Below are 16,277 nucleotides of genomic sequence, written 5' to 3'. Positions count from 1 at the left end.
TTTATCTAATCTAATCTAATCTAATCTAATCTAATGCATTAGCCTTAGGTATTTGGGACAACAGCAGACCTTTCACCTTGTAAGTTCATGACTGCAGTGGCTACATGACTGCTATACTGACCCAGCAGCACAGTGACCTTCACAGACCCATATCATACGATTCAGTGAAACTGAAGGAAGTGTCACGGGGTGGGGATCATGTTTGAGGGCAGCTGAAGCCACTGGCCTGTCTGTGGAATCAGCTTCTACCCTAGTACTGGACCAGAAACTCATGAGCAAATGCTCACATGTTGTTCACCCCCTGCTCACAACGAAGACACAATCAAAAATGATGGAAAATAGCTCTAGATTTGGCAAAGGCTCTAGTATCAACAATGTATCAGAGTGTGAGGAAGAGTGTGTGTGTGTGTGTGTGTGTGTGTGTGCATATGTGTGTATACCTTGCGCGAAATGTTAATAGTGTCTGCGTCAATGACATTGAACACACGTGAAGTTAATCCTTCCCCTCGATCTTTGGCCAGCCAGTACTTGCATGGGAAAACATACATGAGCCCTTTGGTCGGCACAGCAACAGAGAACTCATCCACAAACCAGCAGCTTTCTGCAGTGGCACCATCATGACCTAACTACACACACACACACACACACACACACACACACACACACACACACACACATCTCAAATTAGTTGTGATTTCTTGAATTCTTCTATATTTGTATATACAGTTGGTTCTGAAAAATTGAGTCCATTATTAATAATCATTATAACCAATATCACAATTTCATTAAATTATGCTTCTCAGACTAGATGCACAAAGTGCACTCACAATGCTCCTGATGTTAAATGTTCAATTACGAGGGCTACAACTCATTCCATAAAATGCACATGGGAATGCCTGATCATTTGTGGTAAATACGTAAGAGGATATCCAGTTAAACTGAGGACCACAACAGTGTTTTTTGTTTGTTTTCTACTGCAAACACAGCTGACTACAGATATACAGTCACCACAGCGGATCTGTTCCGCATATTTGATTTGGCATAGGTTTTACACCGGATGCCCTTCCTGACACAACCCTCCCCAATCTATCCGGGCTTGGGACTGGCATTAAGTATGCACTGTCTTGTACAACCCCAGTGGCTGGGTATTTTACTTAATCTGCATGTCATTGAACTGTGGGGGAAACCGGAGGAAACCCACGCAGACACAGGGAGAACATGCAAACTCCACACAGAAAGGCCCCAACGGCCATGGGGTTCGAACCCAGAACCTTCCTTCTGTGAGGCAACAGTGCCAACCACTACACCACCCCTTTTGCGTGTCGGTCACTAAGTATAGCAAATTTTTGTGAATTCACATAGTGATTCAAATTGATACTATTTGATTATAAACATATGCCACTTCATGTGATTGTCTGGGTCAAGCCAGTTTCCTGCTTAAAGTTTTCACATACCAGGATAATTTAATGGTTCAGCCACATCTTCTTCATTCATTCATTCATTCATTCATTCTCTATGCTGCTGATCATTTTTTTGTAGGTTATGGATGAGATGGAGCCAATCCCATCTGACATTGGGCGAGTGGCAGGGTAATGCTTGAACATCTTTATTATTATTATTATTATTATTATTACATTGGAAGTGGCATCTGATTGTGTGCATGTGTGTATGTTCTCACCTCCACTTTTTTTATCTCTCCTACATCTCTACCATAACAGGTAAAATAGTCGAGTGCTTGAGGTATGAAGCTAGTCTTCCCTTCCAGCTCCAGCCACATAAGCTCAGTCTGCCTCTGTTTTGACCCCTTAATGATGACATAAGCACGGCTGTTTGTCCCTGAGTCACGATCAGAACCTGTTTTCACTGTCAAGTGATATGGTATCACTACACACACACACACACACACACACACACACACACACACACACACAACATGGCTGTAATAAGTACTGTGAATATATTTTTAATTGTACTTTAATAGTTATTGTACAATTGTGTGGGCATGTGTATTGTGTGTGTGTGTGTGTGTCCACTTACATGAGGACTCCTCCTCTTCCTCCACCTCCTCTTCCTCCTCCTCCTCAGTGGCTCGTTTTTTGCTCTTTTTATTCATGTTGCTATCCAGGTTGGTCACTTTCCTTATAGGACAGAACGCACTCTCTCTTTCTCCTGTGAATCCCTACATAACCACAGACACACACTTATACAGTGATTCAGTCATTAAGTGATAACATTTAGAGTGAGACATAGAAAATAAATATTTTTTAAAATATATTTTGACCCTGTTTTTTTTTTTCTTCAGCAGTGAATGTATCTAATTCATGTGTAATTTGTGTTTTTAAGCAAATATCTATGGAGAGACAAATATCTATATGCCAACAATAAAGTAATACAACAGAAGAGGGGATGTGTTACAGTGATTTTATCGTGGGTAAGGGCATTCTTAGGGTGTTCAAACTCCCTTACCTATGATAAAATCACTGCAATGCATGCCCTCAAATGGTTTATTGCTTTTATTAAAAAAAGTGACAAAAACAATATGAAAAAATCCAGTGTTCAATAAATAATATACTTTATTATTAACAATATTCAATATAAATAATTCTTCTGTTGTGCAATGTAATCTATTAACAGTGAACTTTGCTTGATAATACACATAACAGACAGAGATTCGGGTATTTTATTCACCATACTCTCGATTAGCATAACAGTACGTTAAAGGTAGACTGCCTTTCAGATTTTTCAAGTTTAGGTCATAAAAAGTATTTTCCCTGACACCTAATTATTTTTATTTCATGGACCGAAAGCTACGGAATTCAAATCACAGACTTAAAATTTTATTCTTTTTTTTTTAATAGAACAATTAATGAATTTAGGGCCACGTGGCCCTAAATTTTCTGCTATTTTTTCCAGTTTCACCATGATCCAATTCAAGATACGATGTCATGCATCATGTGGTGGGCTTTCTCTGTTTGCGCAAGGCATTGTTGGATACAAATTTGAAAGAGGAGAAGAAAATTGAGGACGCGAATGAAACATAAAAGACCAACTCCAGTAACAGAAAGTGAGAAGAAAAGATGTTATGTTGTGAAGGAAAGGAAACGCAGGACCAAACTAATAAATATCGGCGGTCAGCGAGCACCTCAGTGTGATCAGCTGTTCGTTTAGCAACAGAATGATGTAACTGTCCGTGCACGGTCAAGGTAAACCTGTAGATGGCAGTAATGCAACACTGGATGCCAGCTGCTGTAAAACCCAAAAGAAGAAGAAAAATAGGATGAAACAGGTAAACCTGCACATCCGCACATGGACTTCCTCTGTCTGCTTGACTGCGTGAAGCGAGCAATTTCATGTACATTATTTGCTAGGGAATACCCTCAAATTAAATAACTTACCAGCCACAGAATGACCTGTTTGTTTGGTTTTTTTTTTTAGATATTACAGAAATAAACATATATCACAATGACCAAATTTCAGAGGGAACTAAATTTCACTGATTTTATGAAATTGAAAGGCCATCTAGCTTTAAGCTTATTCTTTACCCACTAGAGTACATAATTTAGATACATATATGTTATTTACCAGCTGGGAGGTCCGTATCGTGAAATACCGTGACCGAGGTCTTGAAAGTACTGACCGAGGCCCTCTGGGCCGAGGTCAGGGTATTTCACCATACGGACCGACCTTAAGCTGGTAAATAATATATTTATTTTTTTCTTTACCAAATTCTAACAGAAAATGAGAGCGCCCAAAAGGGAAAACCGAGCCAAGCCGAGCCAAGCCACCATTTTGAATCCTCATTCACGGCTGTAATGCAAATTGCTTCCTCCTCGGTATACAAGTGCACTTCCATGGCAGGAAAAAAACTACTTTTTGCCACCTATGTAGTCCCCTATTTATACAAAATTGAGTCATTCAGGATTCAGCCATGTTTTTGCTCGCCGTTGGAAGCAGTTACAGGTTTTTAGCTTTCTCCTGAAATGTTTTCTTTTATTTCATCTTCCTCAGGGTAGTAAAACTCGCTTTCACTGTGAAGACTGTCGTTATCACTATCCATGATGTAAAATTAATGCTATTCTCCTGAGAAATGCTGGCAAAAATTTATAAGATTTTTGATAATCTTATAAATAAATCTTATAAAAAAAAGATAAATGTTGACAAAAAAATTCTACTATGTTTGTTGTTGTTGTGAATGAGCGAGTCACCAGAGGTCCACAACCAGGGTCTGTAACCAGGGTCCGTATCATAGGATACGGACCCACTCGCCAGCCAATCAGAGCGCAGGATTTGATGGAAACCACACCGGGAAAAAAATAATAAGGGTTATGTTCAGAGAATGACAATTTAATACTGAGATTGCACACATCAGTATCCATATATATAACTCCAGATTTAAGCCCTATTCAGAATCAGAGTTACACATACATGGTGGATTTTGAGCAAAACAGAGGCATGCCTCACTTATACAAGATTCTGAAGTTGAATTTAAGCATATTTTCCTTGTGTAATATCAGCTTGAGCAAGGAGCAGTATTAATTCCACTGCCACTTGCTGACAGTTCTGTTTCACCCCAATATCCCAGGTGGTGTTAACACCTGGATACTCTCTTGTGTGTATTTACATCATGTGCATGCTCTGAGCTATTGGAGCTCCTCATGCTTCCCTCGCTTGCCCTGGATCAGAGTAGAGCACTCATCCATTTTCCCTGTCATAACCAGATCTACCAGCATTAATAGGCTGGAAGGGACTCCCTTTTTGACTAATACCATCAGCTACACCTTTTTGTGAGTCAAGAAATCACTATGCTGCCTGTAAACTGGCAGTTATTGAACCCAGCAGGCTGCACTGTGCATCTGTATTCATACAGCCAGTGCCCAAATATTTGCAAGTTGAACCCTCGGCTGGGAGGCCCCCTGCACCACATGCTTACTCCCTGCACCACTGCTATGCCTATGTTAACTCCACCAACAGTGACTACTAGGCTCACATCCAACCTGGCCAGGCCATGAATCGCAAAACCTCAGACTCAACACTGGCCAACACACAGAGAAAAAAAAGACTGTGTGTACAGACATGGTTTAGATAAAATCGCTGATGCACAGTGGCTCAGATGCTGTTACAAAACCATCCTAATAGCTTGAGGTCTGAGACCTCTTGCTGGTGCTGGACCAAGATTCACAAAGACAGCATGCGTCTTGCTATGTTGGAAGATGTTTTTCAATGAGAAAATCAGCCTCTTCTTCAGGAGGTGAGACGCATGCTCAATCAGGTTACAGTCTGGTGATTGACTTGGTTGAAAAACTTTTGTAACTAATCTGTGTATTTTTTTTTATGAATTCCAATCTGGCCTTCTGATTCTTACTGCTGATGAGTGGTTTGCACCTTGTTGTATGGCCTCTATATCTCTGCTCTTGAAGTCTTTGAATAGTGAAACCTTCACCCCTGCTCTGTGGATGTTGTTGGTGATGTCAATGATTGTTGTTTTTTGTGTATTTTTCTTCACAGCTCTCACAATGTTTTTGTCATCAACTGCTGTTTTCTTTGGCCGACCTTTTCCGTGTCTGGCTATTAGCACACCAGTGGTTTCTTTCTTTTTCAGGACATTCCAAATTGTTGTATTTGCTTTGCCCAATGCTTGTGCAATGGCTCTGACTAATTTTCCCCTCTATTATCCTGCTACAAAATGTCTTGTTTCCCCCCCCCTATAGACAGCTCTTTGGTTTTTATATTGGTTTCTCATATTTAACAACAAATGCAATCTTCACAGGTGAAACCCAGAACAAACCAAAACAGACATTCAGAGCTATTAATTAATTCATTCGTTCATTCATTATCTCTAGCCGCTTTATCCTTCTACAGGGTCGCAGGCAAGCTGGAGCCTATCCCAGCTGACTACGGGCGAAAGGCGGGGTACACCCTGGACAAGTCGCCAGGTCATCACAGGGCTGAGCTATTAATTGTTAAAAAAAATAATAAATCAATCTAACAGGGCACACTTGGGCAACAAGAAATACCTGTCAGTCACATGTTCCAATATTTTTGATGTTTACAAATGGGTGTTCCAAGTTGTTTCATACATCTAGAAATTTCAGGAAATGAAAGCTGACACTCTGATCTATCGCCTCATATTCATCTTTTGATCTCTACCTCGAATGTCTTCAGTGTATAGAAAACACAAAATAATTGGCCTTGCTGTTCCAATACTTTCAGATGGGACTACATATCAGATACTGATGGGTTTGGTCTGAATCGCATGCCCCTTGTGAACCCCAGCATCGCATCACTGGTGGTTTCACCAGAAAAAGTGTTATGCTTGGAGATCCACTGTCCTGGTATTAAGTGTGGGCATACTGATGACTGTCCAGCAAACTAGCCAGCAGGAAGTTCGATGTAATACAATGCAAAGACATGGAGTACCCTATTGTCTAATTAAAGATTGGTCTACTGGGTGACAGAAATCTTCACTGCAGCTTAGGAAAAGGCTGACAGTACGTGATGACAGTATGTGATAAAAAATTAATAAAATGCAAAACAGTAGATGGTGATGGATCTAGTTCTATTTTAAAACTGTCAACTAAGATTTAATGGCAACTGTTGCCTAGACTCTATTGTTTAAAACTGTGTTTTGGATAATTACTCTCAAGAAAAATCTGGTAGCCATGGAGACATGAACTACATACAGGTCATTTGCATCTAAATGGAGCACAAAGAAAATTGATTTATGCAGCTGCATCATACAGAAACTTTCCCCTGACATAACTTTTGGATGCAAGTTGTCAAATTAAGTCACTAACAATGAATACTATTGATTTTTGCACATGCATTTTATTTGCTTTATAGTCACAAAACTAGAGCCCATTGTTTCATTTCAAATCTAAGGAGCTGAAGTCTATAGACAAAATATTGTAAATGTTCAATTACTTTACTGCACTATGCATTTATATAGAGTGAAAGATATGTGTTTTAAAACACACACACACCTTGACATAGAAGACTCTTTCAATGTGTTTGTCTTCTTTCTTGCGAGACAGCCAGCGCTCACACTGGAAAAGAAACACTTCATCCGTATCCGTGTCCACAACCTCCACCTGGTCCAGATACCAATGGGGACTTAGCATGCTGTTATCATGGCATATGCAGATCTTGAACACCTCGCCAAGATCCACTGCTTCAATCGTGAACGTGTCCTCCTGACCAATCAGAGGACAGTCAAAGAAAAGTCAATAGGTAATCCACTCCAACAGCTAGTCCAAAACAATGTGTCATTGTTGACTGAAAGCAGGAGGAACAATAATGTAATTTCTGTAAAGTCTTGCAAGTGTGAAAGAAGAGATTGTAAGATGTACTGTACATTGTTAGTTTGTACTGTGTAGCGCCTAGCTCCTGTGTGATACAATACATACATGGGTAAAATTGGGGAACATGGTAAAAATTTTGTATTATTTTTCATAATTGAACAACAAGTATTATAACAAAGAGTACTTCACTTGGAATTTATCCAGCATATCTACCACAGTATATGTGCAATCGCCATGGACAAGAATTTTGACACGTTCAACAAAAAACAAAAAGCCCTCAAACTTTATATCCAAAAGCCATTTAAGCTCTAAAAATTCCAAACATGTGTGGGTCTGCTGGCACATGGATACAATAAAACCTTTGGGAAAGTGTATATAACCAGGATGACTTTATACTCTATTGCTTTGGTGTTGGAACTTACAGTGTCTTGCAAAAGTATTCATCCCCCTTGGTGTTTGTCCTGTTTTGCCGCATTACAAGATGGAGTTAAAATGGATTTTTGGAGGGTTAGCACCATTTGATTTACACAACATGCCTACCACTTTAAAGGTGAAAATTGTTGTTTTTATTGTGACACAAACAATAGTTAAGATGAAAAAACAGACATCTGGAGTGTGCATAGGTATTCACTTCCTTTCCGTATGAAACCCCTAAATAAGAGCTGGTCCAACCAGTTCACTTCATAAGTCACATAATTATTTGATTAAGATCCACCTGTGTACAATCAAAGTGTCACATGATCTGTCACATGCTGTCTGTATAAATCAACCTGTTCTGGAAGAACCCTGACTCTGCAACACTACTAAGCAAGCAACATGAAAACCAAGGAGCCTTCAAACAGGTCAGAGACAAAGTTGTGGAGAAGTATAGATCATGGCTGGGTTATAAAAAAATATTCCAAACTTTGAATATCCCAGGGAGCACCATTAAATCCATTATAGCAAAATGGAAAGAATATGTCACCACTACAAACCTGACAAGAGAAAGCTACCCAGCAAAACTCACAAACAAGACACGGAGGGCATCAATCAGAGATGCAACAAAGACACCAAAGATAACACTGAAGGAGCTGCAAAGATCCACAGCGGAGATGGAAGTATCTGTCCACAGGACGACTCTAAGCCATACACTCCACAGAGTCGGGCTTTATGGAAGAGTGGCCAGAAAAAAAGTAATTGCTTAAGAAAACACGTTTGGAGTTTGCCCAACAGCATGTGGCAGACTCCCCAAACACATAGATGATGATTCTCTGGTCAAATGAGACTAAAATTTATATTTTTGGCCATCATGGGAAATGTCATGTGTGGCGCAAACCCAACACCCTGAGAACACCATTCCTCAAGTGAAGCATGGTGGTGGCAGCATCATGCTGTGGGGATGTTTTTCATCTGCAGGGACAGGAAAGCTGGTCAGGGCTAAAGAAAAGATGGATGGTACTAAATATAGGGTAATTCTGGTGGAAAACCTGTTTGAGTCAGCCAGAGGTTTGAGACTGGGATGAAGGTTCACGTTCCAGCAGGACAGTGACCCTAAACATACTGCTAAAGCTACACTGGAGTGGTTTAAAGGAAATATTTAAATGTCTTGGAATGGCCTAATCAAAGCCCAGACCTCAATCCAATTGAGAATCTGTGGCATAATTTGAAGATTGCTGAACACCAATGCAACCCACCTAACTTAAAGGAGTTGGAGCAGTTTTGCCTTGAGCAATGAGCAAAAATCCCAGTGGCTAGATGTGCTAAGCTAATAGAGACATACCCCAAGAGACTTGCAGGTATAATTGTAGCAAAAGGTGGCTCTACAAAGTATTGACTTTGGGGATGAATACCTATGCACACTCCAGATTTCTGTTTTTTCATCTAATTATTGTTTGTGTCACAATAAAACAACAATTTGCACCTTTAAAGTTGTAGGCATATTGTGTAAATCAAATGGTACTAACCCCCCCCCCCCAAAAAAAATCCATTTTAATTCCAGTTTAGAATGCGACAAAACAGGACAAACACCAAGGGGTATGAATACTTTTGTAAGGCACTATATATGCAAGTTAATCAAAATAATTTTTAATTTAGAACTGGTTCACCATTTTGATAATGCGTGTCTAGTCAGCGGGACACTGTACATAAACTTATGTAAGAACAGCTTTAGCGAGACAAACCTGATCTATCCCTGTCTTATCCTAAGATCTTTATTGTTAGAGTGTCTACAATGTTCCAGTAAGTCAGGTCTGCCTTCTAATGTTTTGTTGTTGTTGTTTTTTCTTTTAGTATTGAGATACATGTAAAAAATCTTTGGCGGACTAATTGCAAAAACACTGCAGTTCTCGTGAAAAGAAATTAGGTTGAAAAAATGCTGGAGTATTTATACATTATAGGGTAGTCACACTAGAGGCAGAATGAGCCGGAATGCCATCGGAATGAAAATTTTTCGTATATTCCGGGATATTCGAAGTGCATTCTAAAGATTCTGACTGCATTCTGAGTGCATTCCAAACATTCGGGCCCATTCTTGTGGCCGGCCTGAATGTTTTGCTCATGCTCAAAACACTCTATGTGCATTGGAAGAGGAGAAATATTGAACGGCATTCGAAGTGTATTCTAACTGCATTCTGACTGCATTCAAAATATTCTTATGGCATTCCAACAGCATTCAAAACATTCTGATCGCGTTCAAGGGAAAAATCGAAATGGCAAGCCACTTCAAATCCTGCCAGAATGTCCCAAACGTGCCTCGAATGAGCCAGAATGCCGTCGGAATGAAAATTCTTCGTATATATTCCGGGATATTCGAAGTACATTCTAAGTATTCGAGCTGCATTCTCTTTGAATTCTTAGACGTTCAAAACATATTCGGCGGCTATTCCGGGAGCATTCTGACTGCATTTGAGGTGAATTCGTACAGCATTCGAGGCACCTTCCGACCAGACTTCGGGTGGTATTCGGGTAGCAATCGAACCGCACTCATACGGCATTCGAAGTGCATTCTTAATATTCTTACTTCATTCTAACAGCATTCAAGGTATTCCTACTGTGTTCCAACTACATTTGAACTGCATTCGAAAGCTAATACACCCAGAATGTGCAAGAATCATTCGAGGCGGGTTTGAAGTGCATTCTTAGTATTCGAGCGGCATTCTTACAAAGCTGTAAGAATGTTGGTCAGTTTGAAATTCCCGCCCGAATGTGGCATGAATTTTGAAAAATGTTTCATTCCGGCTGGTTCTGTTTGATTCCTGCTAATTATGAATAAGTGTGACGGGGCCTTTAGGCTCAGTATGAGGTCAAAAGGTGTTGTATAATAATTCCTAAATCTTGGATTAATAAATGGGACTGTAGTCATTTTCAAGCGAAAGAATCTTTGCATCATGTGTCTTACCGCTCCTCGTTCAAACTTGTTCCTGTTGTTCTCCGACTGGCTGAGTTTACGTTTCCCTGAATCCCCCATGTCTCCATATATAGTGATAAATACATTTGCGTCTGTGCCTGCCCCATACACATCACCCGTGGTCACAGTCACTGAATATATGTGAACTGAACAAAAGGACGTAAACTGTTTAGCATGTATTGTATTTACAGTGTTTACAAATATTTAGAACTAATTTTGCAAATCAAGATGAAGATATGTAAATGTCCACAAGATGGCATGTAGTAATATGACAACTGTCACTGTTCTTTCTTTCTTTTCTTCTCTGACAAAGCTGGCAAATGTAATAATTTGCAAGAAATGAGCTCTAATTTTAAACCACTGTTTTTCAGATGGATGGAAGGTTGTGTTTCTAGTGAAGCAGAGGAAACAATTCTAGAATATAGTCCAACACATTTGGAGGAGAGCGGCACGGTGGTGTAGTGGTTAGTACTGTCGCCTCACAGCAAGAAGATTCTGGGTTTGAGCCCAGTGGCCAAAAGGGGCCTTTCTGTCTGGAGTTTGCATGTTCTCCCCGTGTCTGTGTGGGTTTCCTCTGGGTGCTCTGGTTTCCCCCACAGTCCAAAGACATGCAGGTTCGAGGGTCTAAATTGACCATGGTATGAATGGTTGCTTGTCTCTACAGTGGTCCTTGAAAGTTTGTGAACCCTTTAGAATTTTCTATATTTCTGCATAAATATGACCTAAAACATCAACAGATTTTCACACAAGTCCTACAAGTAGATAAAGAGATCCCAGTTAAACAAATGAGACAAAAATATTATACTTGGTCATTTATTTATTGAGGAAAATGATCCAATATTACATATCTGTGAGTGGCAAAAGTATGTGAACCTTTGCTTTCGGTATGTGGCGTGACCCCCTTGTGTAGCAATAACTGCAACTAAATGTTTCCGGTAACTGTTGATCAGTCCTGCACACTGGCTTGGGGAAATTTTAGCCCATTCTTCCGTACAGAACAGCTTCAACTCTGGGATGTTGGTGGGTTTCTTCACATGAACTGCTTGCTTCAGGTCCTTCCACAACATTTCGATTGGATTAAGGTCAGGACTTTGACTTGGCCATTCCAAAACATTAACTTTATTCTTCTTTAACCATTCTTTGGTAGAATGACTTGTGTGCTTATGATCATTGTCTTGCTGCATGACCCACCTTCTCTTGAGATTCAGTTCATGGACACATGTCCTGACATTTTTCTTTAGAATTCACTGGTATAATTCAGAATTCATTTTTCCATCAATGATAGCAAGCTGTCCTGGCCCAGATGCAGCAAAACAGGCCCAAACCATGATACTACCACCACCATGTTTCACAGATGGCATAAGGTTCTTATGCTGGAATGCAGTATTTTCCTTTCTCCAAACAGAACACTTCTCATTTAAACCAAAAAGTTCTATTTTGGTCTCATCTGTCCACAAAACATTTTTCCAATAGCCTTCTGGCTTGTCCACGTGATCTTTAGCAAACTGCAGACGAGCAGCAATGTTCTTTTTGGAGAGCAGTGGCTTTCTCCTTGCAACCCTGCCATGCACACTACTGTTGTTCAGTGTTCCCCTGATGGTGGACTCATGAACATTAACGTTAGCCAATGTGAGAGAGGCCTTCAGTTACTCAGAAGTTACCCTGGGGTCCTTTGTGACCTCGTCGACAATTACACGCCTTGCTCTTGGAGTGATCTTTGTTGGTCGACCACTCCTGGGGAGGGTAACAATGGTCTTGAATTTCCTCCATTTGTACACAGTCTGTCTGACTATGGATTGGTGGAGTCCAAACTCTTTAGAGATGGTTTTATAACCTTTTCCAGCCTGATGAGCATCAACAACACTTTTTCTGAGGTCCTCAGAAATCTCTTTTGTTCGTGCCATGATACACTTCCACAAACATGTGCTGTGAAGATCAGACTTTGATAGATCCCTGTTCTTTAAATAAAACAGGGTGCCCACTCACACCTGATTGTCATCCCATTGATTGAAAACACCTGACTCTAATTTCACCTTCAAATTAACTGCTAATCCTAGAGGTTCACATACTTTTGCCACTCACAGATATGTAATATTGGATCATTTTCCTCAATTAATAAATGACCAAGTATAATATTTTTGTCTCATTTGTTTAACTGGGTTCTCTTTATCTACTTTTAGGACTTGTGTGAAAATCTGATGATGTTTTAGGTCATATTTATGCAGAAATATAGAAAATACTAAAGGGTTCACAAACTTTCAAGCACCACTGTATGTGTCAGCCCTGCGATGACCTGGCAACTTGTCCAGGGTGTACCCCACCTCTCACCCATAGTCAGCTGGGATAGGTTCCAGTTTGCCCGCAACCTTGCACAGGATAAGCAGTTATGGATGGATGGATGGACATTTGGAGGAAGTCTGAACACAAAGTTGTGTATCAGAGGTGATATCAGAGCATCTTGGCCAAAAAGTGAATATCAGTTTTGTATTTGGATGTGGGGGAGGCATGGTGGTGTAGTGGTTAGCACTCTCGCCTCACAGCAAGAAGGTCCTGGGTTCGAGCCCAGCAGCCAACGAGGGCCTTTCTTTGTGGAGTTTGCACGTTCTCCTGTGTCTGCATGGGTTTCCTCCAGGTGCTCCGGTTTCCCCCACAGTCCAAAGACATGCAGGTTAGGCTAATTCATGGCTATAAATTGACTGTAGGTGTGAATGTGAGTGTGAATGATTATTTGTCAACCCTATGTGTCAGCCCTGCAATGACCTAGCGATTTCTCCAGGGTGTACCCCACCTCTCGCCCATAGTCAACTGGGATAGGCTCCAGCTTGCCTGCGACCCTGCACAGGATAAGTGGCTACAGATAATAGAGAGATGGATGATTGCATGTGATGGACACAAAGCTGTCAACTGATCATCACTCAGTGGTGAGTCGGATACTTTCACAGGTTATCGCAGATTTACCTGGTAAACTCAGGAGATCCTTCTAGGTTGCTTGTGGATGTCTGGCAGATACTGCAGTGAGAGACAAATTTAACTCCCAGGGCTGAAAAGACTCCCTTGTACTGACTGAGGTAAATGACATTGGGACTGAATGAGCCGTGTTAAGCTGTGGCCGGTGTTCTGTTGTACCCCAGTGGTGAAAGAATATATCGCAGTAAAGAAAGAGGGCTTCTAATTCAATTGATCTTGCATGTGACAGAATGTTGTTGAATGCAATTGCATGATCAGATGCCATCTCATAGGTATTTACAAAATATTTCTTTATTTAGAGTCAGAGTAAAGAACTTGTATGTATTTATTAATTCTGTATTTGTAGTCTTGTATATTACATACTCTCCAGTGCATCATCCACTTCAGTCTGAATTTTTTTGAGTGTTCCATCTCGAGACAACTTCTCAATGATGATGTCAGAAGGGACCAGCTCCCGTATCGTCTCACCATCTTCCTCTGAGCGTGCTAGCCAACTCTCACATGGGAATATAGCCGTCTCAGAGCCCTATATACACACACACACACACACACACACACACACACACACACACACACAAAATATAAACTATCATGGGTGAATCCAATACTGAGTACAAATCTGACCACATTGTGTTACACTTCTGTCTGCCAAGAACAGGAATATGAGGCTATAATGGGCACAGACTCACCCAAACTGGACAGTTGAACATTGGGGGGGGGGGGGGGGGAATCACCCGGTCTTTTGTCCAGTCTCCAGTTGCCCACTTTGGGTGAGTCTGTGCCCATGATAGCCTCAGATTCCTTTTCTTGGTTGACAGGAGTGGTACCTGATATGGTATTCTGCTGCTGTAGCCCATCCGCCTCAAAGTTTGATGTATTGTGCATGTGGAGATGCTTTTCTACTCACCATAGTTGTAAAGACTGATTACCTGAATTATTAGAGACTTCTTGTCAGCTCAGACCAGTCTGTGCCGAGTTTCCCAAAAGCATCGTAGCACAAAGATTATCATTAAATGATAGAGTGAGCAGCACAATGAACACTCTCCTTGTTAAGATGCTCTTAGTGTTAAAAGGCTTTTGGGAAACCCACCACTGGTCATTGTTCTCTGATCTCCCTCGTGAATAAGATGTTTACCCTCACAGACCTGTCACTGAGTCAACATATTTTGTTTTTTACACAATTCTGTGTAAACACTAAAGACTATTATGTGTTAAATTTTCGCAAGATCTGCAGTTTAGGAAATACTCAAATCAGCCCATCCAGTACCAACACCCATGCCATGATAAAAGTCCCAGAGATCACACTTGGTTTGTGGACACCAGACCATCACACATATAGGCCTTCCCTAAACTGTTGCCACAAACCTGGAAGCAGATAATTGTATAGAATGTCTTTGTAAGATGTAGCACTGGGGCTCAAACATGTTCTAGCATTACAATGTCTCTGTGCACAAAGGAAAGTTCATGAAGGCATGGCTTGCCATAGTTGGTGTGGAAGAACTCAAGTGGCCTACACAGAACTCTGACTTCAACTCCACTAAGCAGCTTCAGAATGCACACCAGGCCTTCTCACCCAACATCAGTGCCTGACCCCACTAATCTCCACAGCCATGCTACACAATGTAGTGGAACTCCTTCCCAGAAGAGAGAAGGGCTTTTATAACAGCAAAGGGGGGATGGAATGTAGTGGTCAAGTTTCCACAAATGTTTGGCCATGTAGTTTATATTTACAGTTTGCTGATATATTGCATCCACTACATAGATCTTGCACATGAAGACAGGACACAACTAGTCAAACTAACAAATTGACATTATGTCTCATGTTTTTTTTTTTTTTGTAATTTGGTAACAGAAGCTTGTTGAGACTAAGTGAGGCAATATTGTTATTGATATTGCTGATATTGTTATTGCATTGACAATGGAAAACATGGGTTTGAGACATCCTTAAACTATTGATTGCAGCATTCAAAGGTTTAGTATTGCCAGGATTTAAAAGTATTCAGTAGTTTTACAATGTACCAAAGTTAAACTTTCAAAGTTCAATTAAGGTGTTTTTTTTTTTCTTTTTCCAAGCTAGACAGAGCCTTTGGGCACAAACTTTTGTTGTAAGTGTGCTAAAATTATACAGTTGTGGTCAGAAGTTTACAAACAGTGACATGAATGTCATCTTGGATATGAAATGTCATGGCAATATTTGGGCTTTCAGTAATTTCTTTGAACTGTTCTTTTTCTGTGGCAGAATGATTGTACAGCATACATATTTAATTAAAAACAAAAAACACTAGAATTGGTGCACAAGTTTTAATTTTCTTTGGGTTTTCTGAAATCAACACAGGGTCAAAATTATACATACATGGTCAAAAATTTACATACACTCACTTAGATTATTAATTTAGAGGTGCTGAAACTTCCAAAATGTCTTTTATCTTCCCAAGGCTGAGGTTGCTTAACTTCCTGTTAGTGATCATGATTGACTACAGCTGGTAGCTTCTCTGTGCCTTCATAAAAAGGGTTTGTTTACAGCACTCATTGCATTGACCACAATGGGAAAGTCCAAGGAGCTCAGTGCAGATCTGAGAAAGAGGATCACAGATGTACACAACTCTGGAATGTCTTTCGGAACCATT

At 40.4% G+C, this 16,277-nt stretch overlaps 1 protein-coding gene across 1 annotated transcript in view; it reads right to left on the bottom strand.

The window, feature by feature from the left end:
* The window catches only part of LOC132894886 (lipoxygenase homology domain-containing protein 1-like), a 157,856-nt gene that overhangs the window by 45,216 nt on the left and 96,363 nt on the right, over nucleotides 1-16,277 (bottom strand). The window contains exons 31-37 of the mRNA XM_060935019.1: nucleotides 14,014-14,176; nucleotides 10,675-10,829; nucleotides 6,981-7,190; nucleotides 2,063-2,179; nucleotides 1,934-1,937; nucleotides 1,679-1,884; nucleotides 441-626 (exon numbers count right to left, since the gene is read on the bottom strand). Coding sequence (XP_060791002.1) covers nucleotides 441-626; nucleotides 1,679-1,884; nucleotides 1,934-1,937; nucleotides 2,063-2,179; nucleotides 6,981-7,190; nucleotides 10,675-10,829; nucleotides 14,014-14,176 — 1,041 coding nt within the window. The remainder of the gene's footprint in view (nucleotides 1-440; nucleotides 627-1,678; nucleotides 1,885-1,933; nucleotides 1,938-2,062; nucleotides 2,180-6,980; nucleotides 7,191-10,674; nucleotides 10,830-14,013; nucleotides 14,177-16,277) is intronic.

This window comes from Neoarius graeffei, chromosome 12 (genome assembly GCF_027579695.1).
Source record: "Neoarius graeffei isolate fNeoGra1 chromosome 12, fNeoGra1.pri, whole genome shotgun sequence".
Lineage (NCBI taxonomy): Eukaryota > Metazoa > Chordata > Actinopteri > Siluriformes > Ariidae > Neoarius > Neoarius graeffei.
The sequence above is the reverse complement of the archived record's forward strand: the minus strand, read 5'-3'. Positions and strand labels throughout refer to the sequence as shown.